The following is a 26932-nucleotide window of genomic DNA, read 5'->3' as shown; positions in this document are numbered from 1 at the left end:
TGAAAAGATGATATAATAAACCTCATTTTTCAACAGCCACCCTAGCTGAAGGGGGTATAGGAGTTTTCTTTCCCAAAAAATCTATTTCTTTGTTTTTACATGCAATGAAATATTACCATTTTAGAAATAAATTTCTAAAACCGCCCCAACTAGTCCTACCTTCTGAAGTTGAGGAAATAAATAAATTTTGATTGAGGCTCTTGTGAACACTTTAATAGTTTTTTTTTCTCGAAACCATGACTTCAAAGTCGGTAGCACGTCAAGAACGTTTCAAGCAATCGCCCTTCTACTCAGCAAACCATCAATCGTATAACAATGTAGAAAAAGATTCGTAATGATGTCTACAAAGAGTTAAATTCGTTGTGACAGTCGATTTTAGTCTATAGAAATAATCGCAATATTACTAAAACATGATTTGAATCAAAATCGCATTGATGTTCTAGTTAAATTGTGTTCGATCGGAATTGGTCGTAGAGCACTTATATTCATATAGCTACACATATTTAAATCATTAAAATCGCCTTTTTGCTCACATTTGATAGTATTTTACTTCGATCAATGTCGGATTAACAACTTAATAAAGTCATATATTCCTTGTTTGGACGTGTGTCTTTGTTTTTTCCTTCCTTAAGGATTTTTTATGAACGTGTCCGCTGGAAAACAGACAGAGAAAGAATGACCGGAACGGTCAAAATGAAGAAACGGTTAAAACTCACCTTTATTGGAAACACTGAGAAAAAAAAATCCTTAAGAAAGGAAAAAAAACAAATACACACGTCCAAACAAGGAATACATAAAATTCCATCAACGGCTGGATTTGTTGTAAACTTCTACCGATAGGCTTTGAGGGCAGACATCAACATGCCCCTCCATAGCTCTTACACTGCCAACTGTCTGGTGGCGACTGAGTTAGGAAATGGGGCAAACAGTGATAATAAATATCTCAAGCCTTGAGCGCAGTCTACTGGACCTAAAAATAGATAACGAGAGAGATTTGGCCCGATCGGTGAGAGGTTGCGATCTGCTTGTAGGAGACATTGTGGTCGATGGGTCAATTAGGAGGTATTGGAGGCTGCAGCGGTGATCACAAAAAACTGTTGTGAGTGATGGCATCATCACAGTTCCTCGATGGCGGAGTGGTCAACGCACCCAACTAGAGACTGGGAAATCGCAGGTTCGATTCCTGCTTAAGGACATATCTTTTCTCAGTGTTTCCAATAAAGGTGAGTTTTCACCGTTTCTTCATTCTCACCGTTCCGGTCATTCTTTCTCTGTCTGTTTTCACGTGGACACGTTCATAAAAAATCCTTAATAAAGTCATTGTGATCGTTTCTGTGTGTGGAAATAGTAAGCAACATAAACATATCTACGACTTCCACATACATCACAATGACTTCAAAAAGTAAGATGCGACTTAATTTATCATAACATATAAGACGATTTCGTGAAATTACTTACGACTTATTTCATATCTTTGAAATGAGAGTGCTGCATATATGGCGAATGTTTATCGGAATAGAGTTTCTCTGCTTGAAGACAACATATGATTACGAAATATTGCCATACTTGTAATAGTTAGAATAGTTCCGAGTAGTCCTGTACTATAACCCCAAACGTCGCAAGTTCGAATCCCCCATCTTAATATCAAAGATTATCTATGGTTGGTTTGGTATCAGGTTCACACTGCATATTCATTTTTTCTCCCCAGATCCCACTTTGATATGCTGGAGATGATTGATGTGCCCAATTACTGTTCTCATAATTTGATCTTCTTTACCAACGAATCAGACTTAATCGTATATAATGTTCCGGAATCATACACGAGTTATAAATATCGTATACATCTTAGATTGTTTTGCATATGCAATCGTAAATACATTCTTAGAAACGCTTTCATACTAGAAATTATCGCCCGTAGCTTGTATATTGTTGTCAGAATTCGTCAATTTCAATAGCTATGTACGTATATCGCCTCAAGTTTGGTACCCGTATGCCGATTTAGTGCATTTTGTGCGAACATATTAGAGAAGTCATAAAAGATTTCGCAAAATCGGTGTTTCTATTTGTTGTCATATGTTAAATCGTATCTAACTTTTCGAAGTCGTTGTGATGTATATCGAAGTCGTATATAAGTTTGTTTGTATAGTGACTATTCCTACACACAGAAACAACTTTGAGAAACTATAAATTCGACACAGTTTAAAGCACAATTCAATTGAATCTGAACGAAAATACGATTTTATACATTTATACATCAATGCGATTCTGATCAAACTGTCGTAATAAAATCACGTTTGCTCTAATAAACGATATCTGCTTACATAAACGATATCTACTTATACAGACTGAAATTGACTTACGAAATGATTTTTTTACATTTTAACGACATTCAATTAGCTAGAGATTACTGGTTAGGGAAAGTTATGAAAATTAGAGCCACAGTACTCAAGTGAGAGCAAGGATGTGAAGTAAACGCCCGTCCGTTGTCACGGTAAAGATGGACAAGTCTGTCTATGCCAGGACACATGCTGGTGAAATCGGGTGATTCGTAGTTATGTTGCCTAAGCTCGACACTCATCAGCAGAAGACAAAAGTTAAACCCGTACGATATAAAGCCTGTACTAATGACCCTGCCACTTCTAGTTTTCCGATCTTTTTACTTCACATCCTTGCTCTCACTTGAGTACTATGGCTCTAATTTTCATAACTTTCCCTACCCAGTAATCTCTAGCTAATTGAATGTCGTTAAAATGTAAAAAAAAGAAAAATGTGACTAACATAGTCGAAATAAAAAAAGAAAAAAGATGAATGATTTTCATTTTTTGTAGACAATTTTACGAGCCGTTTTCTAAATTGATGTACGATTTGTGGTTTGCTGGGCTTGAACTTTATTGAAGACAACAAGTTTCGAAATATTGTCCTATCAAAGTCTAGTTTCTGTTGAAGTTTTATGACATAAATACTGTATTATGTTACAAAGCTTCCTAAGTTGACTAGGGTTGTCTCTCGGGAATATCGACCCATTTTTGGCACCGTAATACCGATACTGAACAAAAGGCAGTACCGGTATTTTCGGTACCCTACATTTTTTTATGAAAAATATGTGGACTCTCTAGGGGGACCTGTTTCAAAATATCGGCCTGCTAGATGACTTTTAGTTATATTAATAACCTTCTAGATAAATCGTTGAGCTAACACCCTAGTGGGGCAATGAGCTGGGGCCATCATCATGGTAATTCTAGAAGATTAACGATTTAACGATCTTGTACTAAATTTCAAAATATTCACATCTAGCGCAAGTGACGTAAAAATTTACTATGCATTTTTATTAGCTACATTCTGATTGGTTTCCATTATTTATTGGGTGGCGCGTAATAAGACTATGGTCTAAGTCATGTCTGTATTTGGTTTGCTCTTAAACCTTTATTTATAAAAGAACGAACAGCGATTTAGTAGCTAACAAATTTTTTACTTCGTGAACTGCTTCAAATGGGGCGATTTGTAATTATTGGTGATCGGAAAATTCAGCAAAACTCCACAGTTTACACGAAAGCAAGGAGCCTTAGTTTGCAGATCGAAACCAATTTACAGAAAAGCAAGCCAGGAAATGCGACCATTCTGCTCGGATTTACTGCCATTCTCGCTTTGATTTACTGTTGCTGATAGGGTTTCTTACATTTACCATCTGTTGAAGTCGACGAAAGTCATACCGCTTAGCAGTTATTGATTTCAAAGTGGCCTAGATTTCGAAATAAAAGAAGGTGCCGCATACGAAAAATATCTTCTATTGAAATGAGTCATGCGATTCCGAAGCAATTGAAAACAATAAACATGATCAGCACAAATCAATCATCTGAGAATAAGGTCATCAATTAGAGCATTCAATTTCACTTTGAAGCTTTATTCGAATTTAAAAAAAATATTCGAGTACCGGTACTTTACGGGTACTACCGGTTAGGGTTCGTCGCGGTTGCGGTAATTACCGCAACCGCGCGGTATTTACCGCACCCGCACCGCAAGATCTGCGGTGCGGTGAGACACTTTTTCCCGCAGATGCGGTGCGGGAAAGAGCTTTTACCGCGCGGTTTTACCGCATCCGCACCGCAAAAAAAATTGATAAAGTGATAATTTTGATTATTCTAAATTGATAAACAGACTGCTATTACGAAAGAAAATCTAGCTGTGTCCGAAATATTTTGACGCTATTATTTTTAACGCGACATATTTTGGACTAGTTATTTTATACTTCTAAGTAAAACTTCACAAACTAACCATTTCAAATACATAAAAATCTTGCATTTTATAGAGACAAAATTATTAGATCATTTTAAAACAATAAATTTGTACTCTTAAATCCAATTTGAAAGTGCATCACTTCTCCCGATTTCTGTTGGAAATTGTGGAATTATGAATCGTTTTTGAAATCAATTTTTCAACTGTGAATTTGACTAATTTAAAGGAATTAGAGATAAACTAATTATGGTGGGACTTAAACACAACCCAAAGAATATAATTATCTTCACCAAACCAAACGAATTTGGAGTAATTGTCAGTAAAGGATGCAAATGTATGAAAGCGTCCAAAATAAGGAGGGGTCCAAATTAGAGTGGTTATTCTATCATTAGTTCATCAACATCGTATTTCTATCTTCTTTGATTGCTGTGTAAATTCAACGTTAATTTTTCTGCAGTCAATTTTATTGGACTCTTTCTCAAAAAGTATGCTACATAACTTTTTTTCGCGTACTTTCATTCAAATTTACTATAATTTTCTACCAAATTAAGTCCTAATATTTTTCAGTTAAGACTATTTTGTAGCTTTTTTGAAGCTTTTTTTGCCAAATACCACATAGTTTGACTCCCGTTCACTTCAATTGAAGTTTTTGCCATTGGCTCTTTGAGAAAATATTAGAGGAAAATACATTAAATGCTAAAACTTTCGAACTAGCCTTTAAAAAATTACACTTGATACATTTTTAAAGGGAGCAATCTTAGTTTTTGAATGAGAATACATCTGTTTCTTGAAGGATGCTGAAATTAGAGTTTTGGGATATTTTGTCCGTTAAACCCCCTATTTTTAAAAATCATTTCTGCTGTATGCTACAAATCATACATTTTTTACAGTTTTTGTAATGTTCAATAATTCTGTACCAGTTGAGACCGGACTCCTGATTATATGTAATGTATAGAGCTTTTTTTTGTCGAATATGGCGTCGTTCTTATTGATGAAATACAATATGTTTTTATTTCACTGTATTGGAATATATGCGCTACTATATAGAAGTACTGGTATTTCGACTTTAAATTTGTTTGGTAAAATTCCTTTAAGAATGAAAGGTGGTTTACTACGTAAATTCGAAAATCCTCCATTTCATTTTCATATGTCAAAAACATTGAAAATTTAATGAAAAAAATATGCACTTTCATTTCTTATTACATTTTTATTTCACTTTTTTCAATTAACTGAAGGGTTGCTAAAATAAAAGTTTTCCTATTATTGCAGTAGAACGTTTTTGAATGTATAATGTTTGCCTTAAAATGTACGGAATTTTATTAATAGAAAATGCAAAAGTTGTTTTTTTTTCATAAACATTACATTCTGAGGAGTCTCTTAAAGGTAAATTTCGTGTGAATAAGAATAACATTTTATTATATATGGTTACACAAATGAACAACTTTTCATCAATATTTTTAAAAATATAAAAATTTTACCGCATTTACCGCATTACCGCGCGGTGCGGTGCGGTAAATAAAGTGCGGTTGCGGTAAGCGGTGCGGTTTTATTATTTTCTTGCGGTTGCGGTGCGGACAATCCATTTACCGCCCACATCCGCACCGCGACGAACCCTACTACCGGTACTGAGGGCTTCAGTACCGTAGTACCGGTACTCGCCAAAAAGGGGCGGTACTGCGAACCCTAAAGTTAACGGTTTCGGTCAGGGTTGAAATTCTCACTTCTCTGACAGCATAACCCAACCCAGGGACAATTTGACAGATGGTGCTTGTTTCATATATGTACCACCGATTTGATGGTGGCGCTAGTATGCCTTTTCTGTACGAGTACCACGAACAACGAAACGAAAAAGTTTCAAGAGAAAAGCGCGTTTCGTTACGTGTGTTATGAACGCCATCAATGCGGCTAGAACAACATTTAGAAGAAGCGTATTCCAAAATGTGGACAAAGAAAACTATTATTAGAGAATAAATGTATCCCTAACTGGAAACCGTCAGCAAAGTTGCATAAATCTTATTATAAATTTAGCTGGAAGTCGTTGTTTTTAGCAATCGACTTTCTTCCTTCCCAAAAATGTTTTGGTTTTCTTGTAGTGTGAAGTTTGTAGTCGGTAAATCATTCTAGTATTATGATCGGGAAAATAAAGAATACATGTAGGATTATCTACCTTTTTAACAAAATTTGTTTTGAATGGAATTTGTGTTCTTCTTTCAGAATTCTGGCAGCAAACTGGTAATGCATGGTTTCAGCAAGAATGGTCAGGAATGTACAATTTTACTCGACTCCTGTCAGAGTTTTGTTCGACTTTTGCAATAATTCTGTCCGGAAGATATTGCAATGGTTTTGGTTTTCCCTTCAGAATTATTCTAGCGTTTTACTCGTCTCGGCAGACTGATAGAAACCTAACGAAACGGCATCTACCGACGGATTTCATGTATGAGGCGATGTTGATTCGATTCGGAAGATTTTCGGAAATTCCAATATAAGTGGAAGTGGCTTGATTTTGAAAGTCATCTTCTTGTATTTTCGAAAATCGAATTTATTTTATTCTGGATTTTTAAAAAATCAAAATGGAATCTATGTTTCTGTTTAGCTATAGTAGAATGAGGACAGCTTCTAATTTAAACAGCGAAATATATTTGATGATAGAAATGCTTAAATTGTTTATTTTTTAGATATGGAAAATAATAAACGAGATGCGCCTTTTTCAAATTTTGCTCCATTCGAGCCGCCATGACATCACCAAATCACCACAAAATTTGCTTATGCCCTGCCCTGTCAAAAAAAATGCGGACGAACAGGCGATTTAAAAAGTTTGACGTTTGACTCAACTCGCCTGTGCTAATTACCCCTAAGAACAAATGCAATTTACGAATGCGATTTAAAGACAATTTCAATACTTAGACAAATTTTCTGGCGGCTGAAATGGACTTGGTTGTTTTTAACGTTTTTCAAACATGGCGGTTCATGTTTGGCTTAAGTTTAAAATTGTTTTTTTTTAAACAATTGGCGTGTTCCCGCTTGTATTTTGATTGTTTAGTGCACTTAATTTAGCCAAATACTCATGTGGAAAATTGTGGAATCGTGTGTAAGTATAGTGGAACAAGATCTCTGAGTCTAAATGAAAGTCAGATTGTGGTAAGCAGGGATGGGAATTATCATTCATTCGCATGATTCTTGGCGAATCCGTTCATTGCTTTGACAGCAGCCAGTCGTTCATTCACGATCCGATTAAAACTCTCTAAAAGAACACAACTGAACGTAGGTAGAGATGAACTTCCGAAGATGTGAGACAGGTAAAAGAATGACACGTACTATGTTGAATGAAGAAGATCGTGTTCTTCATTCGCGGATTGAATCGGAAGATTGTACTGTAAACATTCACAAGTGAATCAACTTTTAGTTCACAAATGAATGTGACATTGTATTCTCTGGTTGGGTTAGGTCAATTTTATAGTGCAAATGTACACTATAATCAATGTTGAGAAGTAGATTGCACTACAATCCACTTGAAATTGATATTGTGATATGCACGGAATCGTCTTAAGAAGTTTTTTTTTCACCAGCACATTGCAAACTACTTATTCAACAATAAGAGATCACCAAGTGAAAATTTCATAGGTCTATAAACAAGAACGACAAGTTTTTTTTATTAGAACGATCCGGTGAATGTTTTGAAACGAATCTTTGTGAATGAAAGAATGCATTCATTTGCGATCCTTTCTGCTTTCATTCAAAACACTACGTATGCGATGGAGAATGAATCATAGCCGGGCGCTGTCACTTTTTTTCAGTTTTGTGTTTTGCTTCTCGATTTCGCATGAACGCGTAACTCTGCACAAGAAGGGTTGCCGAGATCGAGTTTCACAGTAAGAGCATGTTGGTGGATGATTTCAAATTGATCGTTTCGTGAAATGATTTTTCCCTTGCCTGGTGGTAAGTTTTGGTGTGCAATACGAATTTCTCCATCGATTCTTCCTATAGTCTGGTGGTGATTACCTAGTGTACCGATAAATTTATGTGAGTAGATAGTGAATCCGAAGATAATTATTATTTTTAATTTTCATATCAGTCAATTAAGGGCGATTAAATGGCGCGTTCCCTGGGCGATTTAAGGGCGGGTAGAGCGGCAAAAAAATGACGGCGGCAAAACGCCCAAATGTTGCATATAAAATAGCCCCCTAATTGCCAGCAAATTGCTGGCAAATTGTAGGGCAATTAGCGCATCCGAGTTGGCAAATAGCCCCCCGCTAGCCAGCAACTTGCTCTTTTTGACTGGGTGAGTTCAATATATGGGAGCTGTCAAGTTGTCCCCGGGCTGGCATAACCGAACACATTGTGTGAAAGTATAAATACGTCATGAATATAGTTTCATTTTCATATTCAAAATATCATGAAATTGCGAAATTCGCTTGGTGTCAGAGCTATTAATAGTGACAGGACGCTAGACCAGACTATATCAGAGTTGTACTATTACATCCGCGATTCGCCACATTTCGCGCAAATTTTTACACTCTCTTCTCTCGAACCTGCTCTGGGACGGCAAACTTGGACTTGAACGACATTAAGAATTATCACAACTGGCCTTTGAATTCTTGAATGATCATTATTGTATCTCTCTTAAAAAAATCGCATTCAAATTGACATTGTTCGCTAAATCGATTGATATGCACAACGCGGGCCTTTGAGAGCATCTTCAAAGTTTGAATGATTTCTATACCCTTCCTCTACAAGAACGGTTAAACATTAGCTAGGTATTCAGGTAAGGGAGTTTCGAGACAACCTTGTTTTTTCCGCCACATGCAGCAAGGATGACCTGGTGGCTGCGAATCCATCTAGGATAACGGCCCATTCTGTATGTCAATAAAACATTCAAGCTACAAAGGCCCTCTCCACATTTTAAGTGTCAGTCTGTTGTTATGGCTGATTTTATCAACGGTAAAGATTCATTAAATACCCGGGGCAGTTACAGCAAAAAATAAAGCCAGTTATCACCTTCGACACCGGTGAATTAAACGCTTGTATTATTCATCTGTAAGCATTTGACCCGCGCATCGACCAGGCAATGTGAATCCAACAAAGCGCAAAGTGAAGAAAAATAAGTACTTTTTTATGAGGCGCAATATCACAATCGTTCGCATATCGCTTTATAGTTACGTCAATCAAAAGTCCATGAAACTCGAAAGAGATGCTTAAAACGGTTGATCTTCGTAGGTCGTATAATGCTCGTCTCCCGAAAACCGATTGATTGCATGAGCGGCTTGGACAAGCATCCAAACGATTAAACTAACTTTCAATTGCCGAATCTCAGCAGCACTTTGTCGATTTTTTTCAAGTTTGAAAAAATATCTTGCAATAAATATTTCACAAACTACCTGCAAATTATTGGTTTTATACCTACTAAAATCAGCAATATAACCTAATAACTAATCAACATGTGTACTGTTTTCGAATCGCTTGATTGATGTTATTCCGGAACAATTTCAGTAACATATTCCGATGAATCAAAACTGAGATTAAATGCACCTACCTGCAGGGGATGCCTTAGAATATCATTGTAGTACGCATGAGGTGGTATCGATTGCTGTTGGAATTGTTGCAATGGTCCCAAACCGGGCAGCGCGCTGGCCAAACCCTGTGATTGCTGTTGCTGTAGCTGCTGTTGTTGTTGTTGCTGTAGTTGTTGCTGCTGTTGCTGATAGTAGGACAGCTGCAAACACTGAACCGGCGTTGGCAAGGTACGTCCCGAACTGGGACGAAGCTGGGGTGCCGTTTGCGGCGGCTGCATAACACCGTAGTTCTGGTGGATTATGGTTTGCGACAGCAGCTGACGACCTTCCAAACTAACCGGGATGCCACCGACACTGACGGCGTTCCCGCTCCCAATTACCCGCTTCGGGCTGTTAAGGTTCGTATTGATGTTAAAGTTTTGGTGTATGATTTGCTGTTGTTGTTGTTGTTGATGCTGCTGTAGTAGTTGTTGTTGTTGCTGCTGCTGCTGCAATTGTTGCTGCTGCAACTGTTGTTGCTGATGATGCTGAAGGATCAACTGATGTTGCTGTTTAAGCAACTGTTGCTGGGAGAGTAACTCTGCGCTGAGCGGCTGCTGGAAAGCTGGCCTCAATGGAGGTTGTCTGCAAGAACGATTCAAAAATTAACTCAAAAGTTGATCTTTAACAAACTTTAAACGTGACGAACACAAAACATTCAACCGTTCCTACCTCAGTGGCACCTGCCGCACAGGCGTTCCCTGCAGTGACCGGCTGGTGGAAGAACACATAGACGTCGTTAGACTTGCGGATTCCCAGTGATGCACCAGCGCATTCATCCGAGCCTCCTCCAGCGCAACCTCGGTTTCGCTGTTGGAATCATAGTCAGGCCCCTGGAGGCAAAAGGAAAACACAGCGAAAAGCGAATATGAGAAAATGGATCTTGCTTAGCATCAAAAGCTCATTCCATGACACCCATAAACACATGATCCGGTTTGGGGCGGTATAACGAATAACAAGATAAATGGCGTAGGCAAGTGAAGTGATTCAAATTGCGGACCTTCTGTTAAGCAACTAATTTGTTTCGTGTTGTGTTGTTGTTTTCACTCGTATTTAGTAATTTTGGTTTTTTCCATGTGTTTACGGGCACAGGTGAACTGAACGCTTGGAAAAATAAGTATCGATTACCTCTTCAATCTTTTGATCCAGCATTCGGAAAAAGTTCTGCTGACTGGTCGAAATTTCCCTTGATGGGGAAAGCATGCAGAAGAAAAGACGAAAACGTTATAAATATCAATAGGCCAGACACAGTTCGGCGATGGAGGCTCGCATTGAACGTAGGCATGCAATATGTAATTGGGAGAAAAAAACCAAACATGAAACCTACTGGCTTTGGAGCAACGATCCATTTCTACGCAGTATCGACACAATCTCGCCATTGGGGGGCTCCGGGGAGCCATCGTCCCGTAACGATCCATCCTCGTCCAATTTCTCCTTCTCGCCGTTAATCTCGCGGTCCCGCTCGTCCCGCCCGTTGTGTCCATCCTCTTCGTCCGCATCGGCGTCCTCTACTGCAAAACGGTGAGAGATAAAGAAAAGTGAAATTAGAAATTAAATTCTGCGATTTGTGTGTACTGTTGAAGCATTTTTTCATCAGCGGTGCTGCCCAAAATCCTCTACGTAATTATGCACAATCAATAGAAGCAATCACGGTTCGCTTGAAACCACGTCATCCGAGAACTCATTTTCGACCTGCCCTTGTTGCTGGGCTCGCCGTGAGGTTGGTTCAAAGTAGTTTTTTTTCTCTTTGTGTATGTTTTTTTTCCAGGCCTGTTGTTTTCATTACGTATAACGCTGTAATCCCTGATTATTATGAATGGACGTAAATATGTGTTGCTTTTATATTCTTGGTTTTTTCCGACTTGTTTATAAACAAGTGCAGTGAAACGTGAATTTTTCAGTTGAAAGAATAACTTTAAACATATTTTTATTATAGCCATTATTCTGTTGAAAGCTAGGCAGAGAAGATGATTTGTTGAAACTAAAGATTGTAGGATAAATGTGGCATCTTCCTGCATTTCATCAGATAATCATGTTCTAAGACTATTGTGGTTATGTCTACTAAATGTAATCTATTTTTATTATTCACAAATGAAATTTACATAAATATCCACGTGTTAATTCCAAGATGGTCATTTGTGATTATTGAGGCACAGTGGACCACCTTCTCACGAAAATAGAAAATAAAGCGGATAAACACATGTTCATGATCTATGCTATATTTCCCCTTTGCATGCATCACTTGTGTTACATTGAAAGTTAAACCTTTTCCAACTAATTTGGGTAACATATTCCTAGAAGACAGCTGATAGTTTCTCATAAAATGTGTAAATTGTCTAGCTTATGTACATTTTTGTGAAATTCACAAAATTGCACGTAATACAGACAATTTAAATTTTCTCGTTTTTAATTTAGTGACAAGAGGAAAACAAGCCCACTCTGAGTTGATCCCTAGTCCCACCAGGAGTGTCTGCTCCAAATTTGAGGGTAATCGGACAAGCTTAGCTACCGGACCAACGCCTACGAAGTTTGCATGGGATTTTTCGACAATTTACATGGAGAAAGCCCACTAACTTGCATTTTCACCGATAGGTAACATCCCTAGTAACAATTGTGGTTTTATAATAGTTTTATAGCCACTCATAAAACTTAGATTGCACTTGTAGCGTGCTATAAAACTTCAATTGTTACTTGGGATTGTATGCATCAGTTTATCGCCGCAGGGGACAAAAAAAGACAATTTTATTGTTTACAACTTTGTCTAAGATTACAAATCAATCCAACTTTCTTGGGAGAAGTTATTAGACATTTAATGAAGTGATGTTTGAATTACTTGTGCATCTCATCTTTTAACTGCAAAATTTTAGTTCTACATTTTACCACGTAGAGGGTCCCAACACAAACTTTTCAACGAAGTTGTAGAAAACACCTTTTCCAGTAATTCTTGTGAACATGCTCATCTTTTACCTCGCGTCCATTGAAAGTTAGTGTTGGCGCCATCTATGCAGTGAACTAGGGGACTACAATTTTGTAATCAAAAGATGACTCATAATGTACTAAAATATTTCCAAACATACTATTCAGTTAAACCCAATCATTTTTACTTTTTTAGTGGAGCCGTAGAGCTAGGGTTTCGGAGGGGCTCCCCATTAGAATCACTCGCTACAATTGCAGACGAGATGGGAAATGTCACCCATTAAAACACTACTTAAGGTCAATCGCAGTGAGCCATAGGGACGTAGGGACTTCACGATCGCGTGTATCATCGCGGAGGGCTCGAGCGTTTGGTTTTTATTTGATAAGTCAATGGTTTTTATTTGAAAATTCTAGGAAATTTCTCATGTAAAAATATTTTTAACAATTAAAATATTTTCGACAAAATGTTATAATTGTTGTATTAATTAATGTAATTTGGATCGAATCTGACACCCGTTTGATTTTGATTTGTCGTCATTGCGAATGCAAATCACATTCGTTCTAAAAGCGATCCGTCATAATGCAGAATATGGATGATTAACAAAAACATATGCGCAACAACAAATGACCAATGTAAATTCTGATTGCCTTCGCATCATCTGATCGTGCACCCACATGCTTCTCATTCGACTAGCAAACATTGAATGAAGCATTTAGTACAAAAATACAGGCGGCACTTATATAACTTCCCTATATTCGATTAGATATCTTAGGTTCACGGCTCTGACTGAAATAGACTTTCAAAGTTTTTACGTTATCCATAGAGTTATACATACTTCAAAATTTAATAGAAAATTGGTAACTGTTTCCCAACTGAATAGTGCAAGTACTATGTAATTCCGTCTAGTACAATGAAGATTACTAACGTTCAAAAACTTTCACTCCTATTTTTTCCGAAACTTTTGAGAGGGGCCTCTATATTGAAAAGTCGTAAGTCGTAATCACGACAAAAGAATATGAAAAATTAGATTCCCCAAAAGTTACTAGTCATGATTGCATTTTTATGATAAATGCATGGTTTTCGTGAACTCAGATGACTACAGCTTCTTTGATTGCGCAGGAATCCATACACTTAGAACAAATATTTAACCTTAACCAACTTCAGCCTGTGGATGACCTGTTATAGCTGTAACTCATGTTGTTGTGCTCTGATCTTGATGAAATGTTGATTTTTTTTAAAAGTACGTACGTAGCAAAGTCCAAACCAAGCCTCGGAATGGAACCGTGTATCGTCAATTACAGTTGAAGGTCATTCGGGCAGAATTCAGCTAAAAAAATCTTATCGCTCAACTCTGCGGCGAATCCGTCTTCGAGAAGGTTGCAAATATTTTCGGGCAAGTACCCGATCAGAAGGGCATAACTAATTTATAACACCTGGAGTTATTTATTTCAAAAATATTTTGAAACAGAACATGTTTTAAATCCGGCTGGTTAGTTGTTAAAATAACAAAAATAAAACAAAAACCTGGCTAATGGTAACAAATTTGTAACAAAATTTGATATGATTATATCAAAGTTAAAACTAAATGAGATATATTTTTTTCCAAAAGTATATACGTCCTCTGTGTGAGAGCTGTATTAGATATAATGATCTAATGACAATGACCTAGTAACAAACGATAAATTCATAAATTGATGGTTTCATAATAGATTATGTTATAATATTGATAGTAAAGAAAACTGTCCGCAATCCACTTTCAATTCCGTTATCTAAATATAACTACAGTTGTTATAAATATCAACCGTAGTTATAATAGTGTTATTGTTTTGTTATGCTCTTCTGATCGGGTAAACAACTCATCCAAATTCTCGAACAACAAACAGTGCACAGTGGAAGAAATCCGACCAAAAAGGCAATTAATTGGAAGCCGTTGAAAAAGTATAACAATATATACACCAAAAGTTGCGGAACTAAAATAAAATGCAATCAAATTTGTTTACCGCACGCACTTGTGACCGGATATATGGGGCTTTGAAAATCCGGAACATTACCGGTATTCATCAAATCTGAGGTCTAATCAAGAAGCCGCTGAAAAAGTTCAAAGAATTATACCCTCAAAGTTGCGAAAAACTCCAGCGATCAAAATGCAATCAAATTTGTTCACCGCACGCATTGTACCCGGAGATATGGGGATTTAATATCCGGAACATTCCCGATTTTTATCAAATCTGAGGCCTAATTCAGAAGGCGCTGTAAAGTGCAAAGAATTATATCCTTAAAGTTGAAGAAAACTCTAACAATCAAGATGCAATCAAATTTGTTCACCGCACGCATTTTTGACCGGAGATATAAGGCTTTGAAAATCCGGAACATTACCGGTATTTATCAAATCTGAGGCCTAATTAAGAAGCCGCAGTAAAAGTACAAAGAATTATATTCTTAAAGTTGCGAAAAACTCTAGCAATCAAGACGCAATCAAATTTGTTCACAAAGCCGCAGTAAAAGTACAAAGAATTGTGCTCTATTGTATTAGAGATGGGCGCGTACGAGTAATTTTACCCTATACCTGACTCGAACATGTACCCGTAGGAATTTAGGTTTTATTGTCATCTGGTACGAGTCGGGTTGGGTACTTTAAAAATATTTATTGCGGGTCGGGACGTGATTTTTCGAAATATTTCGACTGTACCTGGCACAAGTGCGGTGAACAAATTTGATTGCGTCTTGATAGTTAGAGTTTTCCGCAACATTAAGAATATAATTCTTTGTAATTTTACAGCGGCTTCTTGATTAGACCTCATATTTGATGAATACCGGTAATGTTCTGGATCTTCAAAACCCCATATCTCCAATCACAAATGCGTGCGGTAAATAAATTTGATTGCATCTTGATCGCTAGAGTTTTCCGCAAATTTGAGGTTATAATTCTTTGTACTTTTACTGCGGCTTCCGAATTAGGCCTCAGATTTGAAGAAAACCGGTAATGTTCCGGATTTTCAAAGCCCTATATCTCCGGTCATAGTTGCGTGCGGTGTACAAATTTAATTGCATTTTATTTCCTAAAAAATTCGCAATTTTTGGTGTATATATTGTCGTACTTTTTCGGCGGCTTCCAATTAATTGCCTTTTTCGTTGGGTTTCTTCCACTGTGCAGTGGCCTGAATCCATGTCCGTATGCCGTTCAACCCTGGTACTGACGAAACTCGATGGAAGTGTTTTCAATGACGATGAAACTTATGCGATAGCAGATTTCAAACAAATTCCCTGGATCATATTTTTCGTGGATTTTATCGCGAAAAAATATATGATTTGGTAAGGACAGTTCCTGTGGCAGAAGAAAACCAATGTTTTCGTGACAGATAACACTACGTATTCGGAAGTAAGGGAAGTTCCTCAACAAATGTATGTTACCTTTCATTAAGTCCCATGATGGACCGTTACGTTTTGGACAGACTTAGCCAGCTGCAATTACAGTAAGGATGTACTACAATGATACGACAATAGAGTCCAGTTCATCCCAAAAGAACAGAACCATCGATTTTCCCCAACTCCGTCTAATGGCGAAGTATTGGATGCTAATGAAGAAGAAACTAAAGACGAAGAATACTATCTTCAGCGACATTGGTCGGATTAAGAATTGAAAGAATAAGCAGGCTGTGTGGCTGAAAAAGGTGTGCGCAGGAAGAAGAGCGACATCAACAGAAAAGTGCGTGGATTTCGTCGAAATAACGATGAATGATTTGTTTCAGTTGTTTTCGCAAAATGAACTTTTATTACCTTTCCTTCATTCTTAGAAAATTATTCGATTGGATGAAGGCAAATACACGCATACGAAAGTGCCACATTTATTGTTGGTGGAGGGTTTTGAATTTTTCCTTTCGTGAACGGACATATGGACGGTATGTCTACTATGGAAGAAAAATGCGAACGAAAAAACGGCTTGTCGTGAAAACGAGCGCTAATTTCAAACTCTAGTTGGTTGCCAAGAAATTCGAAGTCTTCCGGCCACAGCTGCAGATTCCCTGTCAGATCAACAACTTAACGGCTTAGTTATCCGCAACAACAAATGTATATTTTTGGAAACATCTCAGCAAACCATAGAAACATAAAACTTCTGTCCCGGAAGTTGTTAGAAATCGAATTTGACACGTTTCAATGTATCCGTTTGATTTGCTGAGCACCTGATCATTCAGCTTTCGGGTTCGCATTTTGGCCGTAATGTTATACGATCCGGCTCTGAAGTCGTTCCGAATGCGCACATTTCAAACTGTACAGCACAGCCACGTTCGACGCCTTGACTACATCTCCTGGGAAACAGACGTTCTTTGTTTCAGAGCTGTACAGATAGTGGTTTTGGCTAATTTCAAAGCCTGTGCAAAAACAGATCGAAATGGTGAGTTAAACGAAAGCAATTAGGTAAGTTGTGTGTGATCTCGCTCTAGAGGAAGGGTACGATCACTGTCGCCAATGCGATATTCATGTAGAATACACTGGGACGTCATCATAACTCAGGGATAGCATATGGAGTTGTGCATTGGGCCGGAGTCCCAAGGGTTGCAGGTTCGAATCTTGCCTCTGGGGTGATTTTTTCACACAATTGCTTTCGTTTAATTCACCACTGTTTTTCACGTTGGATACCACCAAAAATCTTAAATAAGGTATTGGCGCTTATGTTAAAACCACAAAAATATTAATTATTAATTTAATTGATTTGTGATTCTCGTCCTCAATTTTATTACTTTTGGGCAGAAATAATTCATTCCTTTTTCCATCTCGTGGTAATTGGAGTAAACACCAACCTTGTAAAAAAATTTGGACTTAATTTTAAGATAAAAACTTTGGGAATGGATTGCTGTAAAAAAACGGCGAACCCATTCTAAATATTCAGAGCTTTATAGTCGAATACAAATGAAAAGAAAACGCAGAACATTGGGTGCACCAATATATTGCAATTCATGTTTTAACATTTTTAAATGAACCTTAGTTTCAAATACCATAACTGGAACCTTGTTCATATTATTCGTAATCACTCTAAATAGTTACAAAGCGGCATAACGGCGTCGCATATTAATTTCCATAACTATAATCCGATTCTTTGAGAGATTAATACTCCCAACGATTGGAGTTAATAAACATGTTAGCAGAGATTTGATTAAATAAAACACTGTCGAAAATTGAATTCGCGCCAAACCTGCGCGATGCGTCAATAAATGAGAGCATAAAATGCGCCAAATAGGCGAGAGTCGCGAAATCCGTGAAAACAGCGCAATCCGCGCGACCGTAACAACTCTGTAAGTGCTAAAACGTTCACCTTATCACCGGAGTGTTTTCATGTTTGTGAGATGTCCGGCGTTGTGGTGCGTGGACGAAGCTGAAGTGTTTGTATGTTAACGTGTTTGTCGCTTCTACTAGCGTGGATAGATTCGATTTTAAAATCGTGTGGCCATTCGCATATTCGCGTGTGTTCTTGAATGATTGCGCGGACCGTGAATCTGATGCTTCGGTTCAGATACTAAAAGAGAGTTCCCCATATCACTAAACTTCCCAGTTATGTCACCATAAAACGTGTTGTCTAGGGAATATGAACGTCATTTTTTTAATTGGTCTAACTTAAGGCATGAGTCTAGGCTACTAGGACCGAGGGTAGAGACTTCCGGACGTGACAGATTCATGATTGCGCAAGGGGTGGGTAAATGCATGAGACCGCGTTTGTAGATTTGTAGGTGCTGAACGTTCACTTGATTACAGGGGTGTTTTAATGTTGGCGAAATCGCGAGCAAAAGAATGCGTTGATGATTGCAATTGCATGTTCGCGTTTGTGTCCAGGTTTGTTGTCATCGCGAAGGCCACGAGCGGTTGTACGTTTGTGAATAGATCCAGTAGAGGCGAAAACTATGTATAAAGAAGACTGATATATCTTTCCTTCCCCCATACAAACCAGAAGCGACAGAGTATAAATTGACCGATATTATTTTTGGCATTCATGATTAGTGGCAAAACAAAACTAATAGAAGTATAACAAAAACAGACTAATGAAGTACAAGAAAAGCACACATGTACCATACAATTAAACTACTTGAACTCGTCTTAATGCCAAATGATATTTATTTACCATTAACGACAGTTGCATTCTGTTAGAATTTTATCATACTATGCTGACCAGAAATGGAGATTCCGTGCGTCGTTAATCTTCCGTCACTCGCGCTAGTGCACTGAGAGTGCGTTGCTCTGAAAATCTAATGAAATCGTCTTAAGACACGAGCAGCTGCTTGTTCTGCGAGCCATTCGCGCAACTTCCCGAGAGTTAAACTAATCGTACCCTAATTTATACAATCCGATCATTCCGAATGAATCGAATCTAATACACGAATTGAACTTTTTGATTATAAGATTTCGACTGTCTTGTATTTTTAAGCTGGAGTTATTTCGGCTAAGCAGTCTTTGTGTTATTGAAATAACTTAAGTTGTGATTATTCCGACGTTTCGATGCAGGATTCGCATCATCTTCAGGGGACACTATATTTTAAAAAATTACACGAATCAAACAATTACAATACAAAATTTGAACTAAAATAAACAATGATTGAACATCGACGAAATGTGACCAACGAATTCTAGGAAGCATTACCCATTCTTCCATCATATACGCCAGTTCTGCATCCATTCCCTGACCCAAATGTCACAAATACTCAATAGAATACATACACAGATAGTCATACGACTAGCACATAACAGTTGTACACTAATACTGACAACTAAAATTATTACGACCACTAATAGGCTACTACTTTTACATTTCTTTAATAAGCATGTGAACGATGACGAAGTCGACTGATAAATCGACACACAATGACTTTCACTGCGAGCCGCGTCCACCAACACTGCCAGTAAGCTAGGGACCAATGTTTGCAAACACGGCCTACAGCAAAAGTCAAACCAAGTCAACCCGACAGTCGGTCACGCAAGCATGCACAGGCTAATTGTTGAACGTTAGTTTGGGCTAGAGCCAAGTATGAAAGAACACAAAACATAAAAAGGCCCACAAGCTCTCTCGATCTCCTCGGTGCACCACTATCGAGGCGCAACTTTTTTAAAGAAATTGTCTGTCGGAGGTTCTTCATAACTGAAGCACAAATATAAAATACCGTCAAATCATCAACCTAAGAGAGAGAGAATGATCCGATCCGAATGAAATTCAGGGAAAATATTTATAGCTATATATAATTTCAAGATTGGAAGTAATAATAAAATAATATAGTTTTTAAATGTAAATAAATGTTTTCGTATTGTATGCAACACTTGGATTTTCTTGGCATTCTTGGCACAGAGATACGAAGCTGAATATTCTAAAGACCTAAAGAAAAAATCGCGAAGGAAAATGGAAAAAGTTAATTAAAGCCATGTTCAATATTTTTACACCCAAAACATAACCGTAATCACGGTGTTCCTAAAACCGTTATTAACTAAAAAAATGACCATAAATTTGGCATACGGCATTCGAAAGATACAGTATCCAAGCATCTTCTCAGTGAATTTCAAAATGATCCATCGAGGGATTCGAGAGATATGGTGATTTGAAGTTTTATGATACGTTTCATAAGGCTACCAGCAAACACCAACGGGTTTGGTCCAATCTCTATGAACAAAAAAATATTTGTCTACTTATTTAGTACATGGCATTCAAAAGATATAGTAATCAAGTATATCCCCTGCAAGTTTGGAAATATTTCATTGACGGAATCGAAAGTTATAACGGTTTGGATGTGGTATGCGGTCATAGATGGGTTTTCTACCAGACTTCAAGCGTGAATCCATGTTTGTCCATTGACTATTTAGATCGTTTATACGTGTCGCGATTTTTAAAGGAAACCCTTGCGATTTAATTACATAAATATAATGTACAAATGGTGTTATTTATATGGTGCACTGAAAAAATATGAAAATAGGGTTGTCTACCAAACGTTAAATATAATGTGTAAATTAAAAAAAAATAGATGAAAGTTGGAATGTTTACTTCAAAAGGCCATATCTCAATGGTATGTTGACTGATTCTACTTATTTTTTCATTATTGAACAGGTAGACGTTTTATCGCCAATTTTCATCAAGAAGAATATAAAATAGCGGCCTATCAATTTTTAAATACTAGTTGATTGCAATTGCTGTTTACTACAAATTATGGATATATGAAATGTTAAAACTAACACAGTCGTGATTCGCTGGTCGCTCAATTTTTAACAGGAGCCGCTTTTTAGTTGAACCTCCGCTAGTTGGTCCATTGTCGACATCTGAATGTCAAATTCTCATGTTAAATACAATTCGATAATAAAACTGACAATAGTTAGAGATATGAGCAGATGAACTTGTACTAATAACATCCCCTTTGATCCCCCTACTAATAACATCCCCCAGTTTTAACATCTGTCAACCCAACCAGCGAATCACGATTGTACAAAATTTCCAACAAAAACCGAATCATAACATAAAGTGGTCTGAATCAGCAAATACCTTCATATTTTTGAATATATGTATTGAATTTATGGTTTTATCTTTCCATGATTTGTAGTTTGCGTTCGTTGCATTCAACTAATGTATAGAAATTGATAGGTCGTCGTTTTGAATATAAAGATATTTACTAAATAGTGGATAATACATATAGTTGAGGATAATTAAGTTGTCTATTGTTTGAAGTAGCCAACTCTATTTCATATTCTTCTTGATGAAAATTAACGATGAAACGTCTACCTGTTCAATAATGAAAAAATAATTAGAATCAGTCAACATGCCATTGAGATATGGCCTTTTGAAGTAAACATTCCAATTTTCATCTATTTTTTTTTAAATTACACATTATATTTAACGTTTGGTAGACAACCCTATTTTCATATTTTTTCAGTGCACCATATTAATAACACCATTTGTACATTATATTTATGTAATAAAATGGTAAGGGTTTCCTTTAAAAATCGCGACACGTATAAACGATCTAAATAGTCAATGGACAAACATGGATTCACGCTTGAAGTCTGGTAGAAAACCCATCTATGACCGCATACCACATCCAAACCGTTATAACTTTCGATTCCGTCAATGAAATATTTCCAAACTTGCAGGGGATATACTTGATTACTATATCTTTTGAATGCCATGTACTAAATAAGTAGACAAATATTTTTTTACATTTCTTATAAAAGAAATGTATAGAATTCGCTCAAACTTTCAAGATTTTTTCCGAGGCCCGGAGGGCCGAGTCTTATATACCATTCGACTCAGCTCGACGATTTGGGACAATGTCTGTGTGTGTGTGTGTGTGTGTCTGTGTGTGTGTGTGTATGTAACGGACAAATTCTCATTCGTGTTTCTCAGCAATGGCTGAACCGATCTTATCCAAACCAATTTTAAATGAAAGAACTAAAAAACAGTATGAACGCTATTAATTTGTTTTTGATTCTGATGTTTAGTTTCCAAGATATAAATGTTTGAATGCGTAAAAATGGCGTTTTTTGCAGTTTTTTTGAATTATCTGCCGAAATTGACATTATTGATTAACAATTTATATGTTTTTAGATAGCTTTAATGAATACCTTTCGAACAAGCTATAGATTGTTGAAATCGGACTATTATCAAAAGAAATATTTAACATTAAATGCGGACGAAAGATTTTTATCATTTCCCATTGCCAGAAATATGACCAAAAACATGTAATCTATTATTAACGCCAAAACGGCTTATTTTAGGTCAATAGTATCTTCGGCGAATATAATGGAGGCAATATGCCCTTTCTTTTGGTATTGTGCTTTTGCTGATTAATCACCCTATGAGTGAGATATTTTCACAAATTATCTTGGAAGTGATTATATCGAAATGATGTCTTCAGAAACTTTGTAGCTCTTACTTTTGCGAATAACTTTACTGAAGACTTCAAATATCTATTTTGAATACTTTAAAAGTTATGGCTTGTTGTTTGTGGGTTACTCTTTGTCGCCTATTTATTGTTCAATATAGTAATAATCCATTTAAATAAGCCAAACAATATTTCGATAAAACGAATTTTGTATTTCATTTTTCTATCTACAACCGCTAGAAATAATCACCGAACACTTCCAAGTTGTCTGGAAGGAACTTGATAACTTATCAGTGCAAAAATGTTCATTTGTACGAACCTTCTGACTGCAATTTTTCTAACTTATAACCATCGGATCGATCTGAAACATATCGGAAAATGAAAGCGAAGTAAATAACTCCAAGCAACGGCGTAGCCAAGAGAAGGTTTTGGGGTTTAACACCATACAACCCCCCCCCCCCCCCCACAACACAAAAAAATTGGATTGAAGTTTAAAATTTATTGATGCTGACTGATTTAATTCAATATTACAATACTAATTATCTGATCCGTACATTGATAACCTGTTGTTGTAAACATCATGAGGACTTTTGATAAATTGTCGGAATGGGTATGTAACTGATCTATTGGTCTTGATTTCACAGTTGACTAATAGCATCAATATCAAATTCCTGCCTGAAAACATTCCAATAGAAAATTCCAGAGTTCTGTAATCAATCATAATCCTTAGATTTCTTTTCAAATTGAGCTCGCTTTTGTAGAGATGTAGGGTCTTTATTTAATAGAAAGCGAAGTTAAAATTGATTTAATGCCTATGAAACATAGAACTGCTCACCAAAAAAATGCATAACTTTCAACATTTGCTAAAAATGTTTTTGGCTTTCTCATTCACTCTAAAATTCGTCAATCTAATCCCGACCGGGAGGGCCGTGTGTCATATGCCAATCGACTCAGTTCGTCGAGATCGGAAAATGTCTGTGTGTATATATGTGTGTGTATGTGTGTATGTGGAAAAAATGTGACCTCTGTTAATCAGAGATGGCAGGACCGATTTGCACAAAGTTAGTCTCAAATTAAAGGTACAATCTTCCCATCGGCTGCAATTGAATTTTTTATTGATTGGACTTCCGATTCTGGAGTTATGAGTTGAAGAGTGCAATCACACAGAAAATTGCCATATAAACTGAAATGAAAAATTTTCAAAATCAAATTTGTATTTTTGATGCCAAATGACTTTAAAATGCATGAAACATTGAGATTTGATGTAAACTCGAAAAAAATAATGTTTGACAAAAATTGACTTTTTTGGACTTTGGTACATTTTTGCCTTTCTCATATAGAAAGGTTATGCAATCACTCTAAAAATCGTCAATAATACTGGCCCGGAAGAAGTATGCAGTGAGGGGTTGCTACTTTAAAATTGTAACTAGTTTAAAATTTCTTAACAAGTTGAAAATTTTCGGCAGGACCTGGACCTCCGGATCTTTCTCCATGATCCGCCGCTGGTTTCAAGCGATGTTTCAGTATCACATAGTATCTCAAGATCGTTGCTGTCGATCCATTGTATGTATGTGCAAATCGTACTGAACATGTAATATTCATTTCCACCATTGTATTGAACATAACCAGCCATGGAATCGTAGTCTGGACAAATGAGACAAGCATAATTGCACCACTAGGTGGATTAAAACAGGTTTTTATTTTGGGAATGCGTCGAGTTGAGACGAAAACGTAATATGATTAATATCGAGGATAACACTTTCCGAATGTAGAGAGAAATTTATGAAAAATGACGATTTCCATTCGATTCTAGCAGGTTCTGATCGATTTTTATGAGCTTTTGATTTTTGTTGTATGACCAATTATATGTATAGGTCAAATGTTTAAAAACAGTAATTTAAGGTCAAGATAGCATCATTTTGAAACCGCCAATTTCGGAGGTTTAGTATCTTCGATGAGTTTTACAAACGTTAAACAGCGCATCATCTGATAAAATAATTTTGATGGTAGTAGAAGTATTTATGGTGAATTTTCTCAGGTTAATATTCATGACTACAATAAAGTCTCAACAAATTCGTTAAAGACACGAACTCTGTTACTATTTTCTGAAAAATAAATTCTGCATAATTTTAAAACTTCAAAAATTACGGTTTCGGAATTATGCCGTTTGGACAGTATGATCGATTTTCACCAAACCCCCACCAAACCGAATTTCTGGCTACGCCGCTGACTTCAAGTAAGTAAAAACAAATTCGTTCTACACTCGTTTACAAGAAACTTCTTCGAATGCTGAATATCTATTATAATGCATTGAAACCCCGATTTTATCAGCCAAATATGAACATAGGTTTGATGGGCTCTAGCAGACGAACAAGACTGAATTCGAGTAAATCCTTTCTTGAGCATGTTTTCCTTATCATGAAGATGGAAATATGCAAAAATGAAAAGTTCATCATAATCAGAAATAGTTATCAGACTACATCAAGGGACGGGAAAAATATTTTAACAGTTTCAGTTCATTATAAAGAAAGAAAAGCCCGATTTAGTCAATGTCCCCATTTTGTCAGCCTAAAACACACCATGAGACTGATAAAAATGGGTCTTTATTGTATGTATTATTCACTGTGTATCACATTAATAGGTACATTTCATTTTTGGGGATTTTTTATTGCAAACTACAACAATTTTTAGGTAGTTTTCAAGGGGTTATTTTATAGATTTGTTCCAAAATTTGGCGAACCTATTCCAATTCGTATACCAATTAATTGGTATACTTAAGGGTTTATATGTTGCAGATAGAGAATATACTTAATTTTTCAGCTCTTTTCCTACACAATATTACGAAAGCTTATTATACATTTTTTCTTAATAAGTTTGTGAAAATTATAAGCTTTTTGGAATTTTTTCATAGTGTTATTTTTTATTTTACCGTGATTTTTTATTAAATAGTAACCATCGCTTCACAACGTAGTCTATTTTTCATGGCTTGCGGTGAGCACGATCTCTCGAAATGCTGAACTGAAAATTATGGAATAGAAATTAATTTTTAGTATTCTTTACAGATTTAACTCGCCGCGCAGATAGCTCTGAATTAGACCAGCTGGTGCCCTAAGACGATTTCGCTAGATTTTCAGAGCACTGTGCACCCAGTGCATTAACGCAAGTGACGTAATGTTATCGCAAAGTTTCGTGAAAATGAAAATTCCAGTAATGATGATAATTTTCCCAAACGGTTCCTTTTCGTGGGGTTTTTATTTGTTCTTTAGCATTAGGATTAGCGATAATAATTCAAATCAAGGATACTACTGGGAAGTCACCTTTAGAAAAAGTTGATGTCGAAGTAAAATTTGAAACTATGCACGCATGCACTTCAGAGATAGCGTGATATCAGGAGCTGCGATTTCATTTCAACGCTTTTTTGTGAAAAAGGCGAGTCTTACAAATGTAAACATAAGGCTTTTTTTCATACATGCGAATGAGGGCTTTGAAATGCTACAAATTAACCTAAAAATTTTGATTCTACGATATTGCTTTCTTAAACTACAGCAAAAAATACAACGGACGAAACTGTATTTTTGTTTGTTTATTTAAAGTTTCGCCCTCCACGCTCCATGCAAACAAACAGGGCGATACTTTTTTTGCTAGCAGTTTAGAGGCGAAACTGTTATTTTCGTATTTTTTAGGATTATCAAGCTGATACCAGCTGTAAATAGTAACAATGATCTCTATTGAAAAAACACGGACGAAATCGGTGGTGTAAAACGGTAGTTATTGTAAAAAAACGTAAGGGCGATACTTCAATGCTGATAGGTGGAACTGAAAAAGTAAAAAATCGCCAAAGGGGCGATACTATCATTTTGTCAATTTCAATAGCAAAAACAAATTTTAATTTAATAATTTCAAATACTTTATGAAGTTTTGGGTTTCGTTTACTGAATCATGCAATCTAGGATGTAAAAAACACAATAGTTCTTAAATAGGAAATAAAACCAAGTGTGGAAATATTCACTGTTCATTTTCTTTGAATGGTGTCACTGCTAGTATCGCCCTTTTCAAGAAAAAGCGTTGATTTCTTAGTTCTCAGTCGCGTTGGAAATTTGAGTAATGTATAAACTTCAAACCGATTAAAAAAAAATTTTTTTTAGCTCAGTACAATATATAACCCCTTTAGGCAAATTCAGTTTTCCCACCACAATGCATTGATTGAGGAATTTAGATATTTTATTAACAGAGCATTAGCAATAATTCGTTTTTATGTCTATTTTACGGGTCATTTTTTCGCTTTCCCATTGATTTGGTTTGAGATTTCTAGCACTGATGTTGTCCTATACTGATTTGAGCGATTCTCTGAGTCCTGCAACTTTCCCATGTAGTATGTGTTATCAAAAACA

At 36.5% G+C, this 26932-nt stretch overlaps 1 protein-coding gene across 2 annotated transcripts in view; it reads right to left on the bottom strand.

Moving 5' to 3' along the window:
• LOC131694310 (putative uncharacterized protein DDB_G0271606) overlaps nucleotides 1-26932 on the bottom strand; it is a 356903-nt gene that overhangs the window by 72010 nt on the left and 257961 nt on the right. The window contains exons 3-6 of one of the 2 annotated variants that reach the window (XM_058982943.1): nucleotides 11110-11293; nucleotides 10911-10983; nucleotides 10455-10615; nucleotides 9764-10367 (exon numbers count right to left, since the gene is read on the bottom strand). In XM_058982943.1, coding sequence (XP_058838926.1) covers nucleotides 9764-10367; nucleotides 10455-10615; nucleotides 10911-10983; nucleotides 11110-11293 — 1022 coding nt within the window. The remainder of the gene's footprint in view (nucleotides 1-9763; nucleotides 10368-10454; nucleotides 10616-10910; nucleotides 10984-11109; nucleotides 11294-26932) is intronic. The other variant, XM_058982944.1, reaches the window with a different exon arrangement.

The sequence above is a fragment of the Topomyia yanbarensis genome, chromosome 3 (assembly GCF_030247195.1).
Source record: "Topomyia yanbarensis strain Yona2022 chromosome 3, ASM3024719v1, whole genome shotgun sequence".
NCBI classification, from domain to species: domain Eukaryota; kingdom Metazoa; phylum Arthropoda; class Insecta; order Diptera; family Culicidae; genus Topomyia; species Topomyia yanbarensis.
This window is presented reverse-complemented; position numbering and strand designations above follow the sequence as displayed.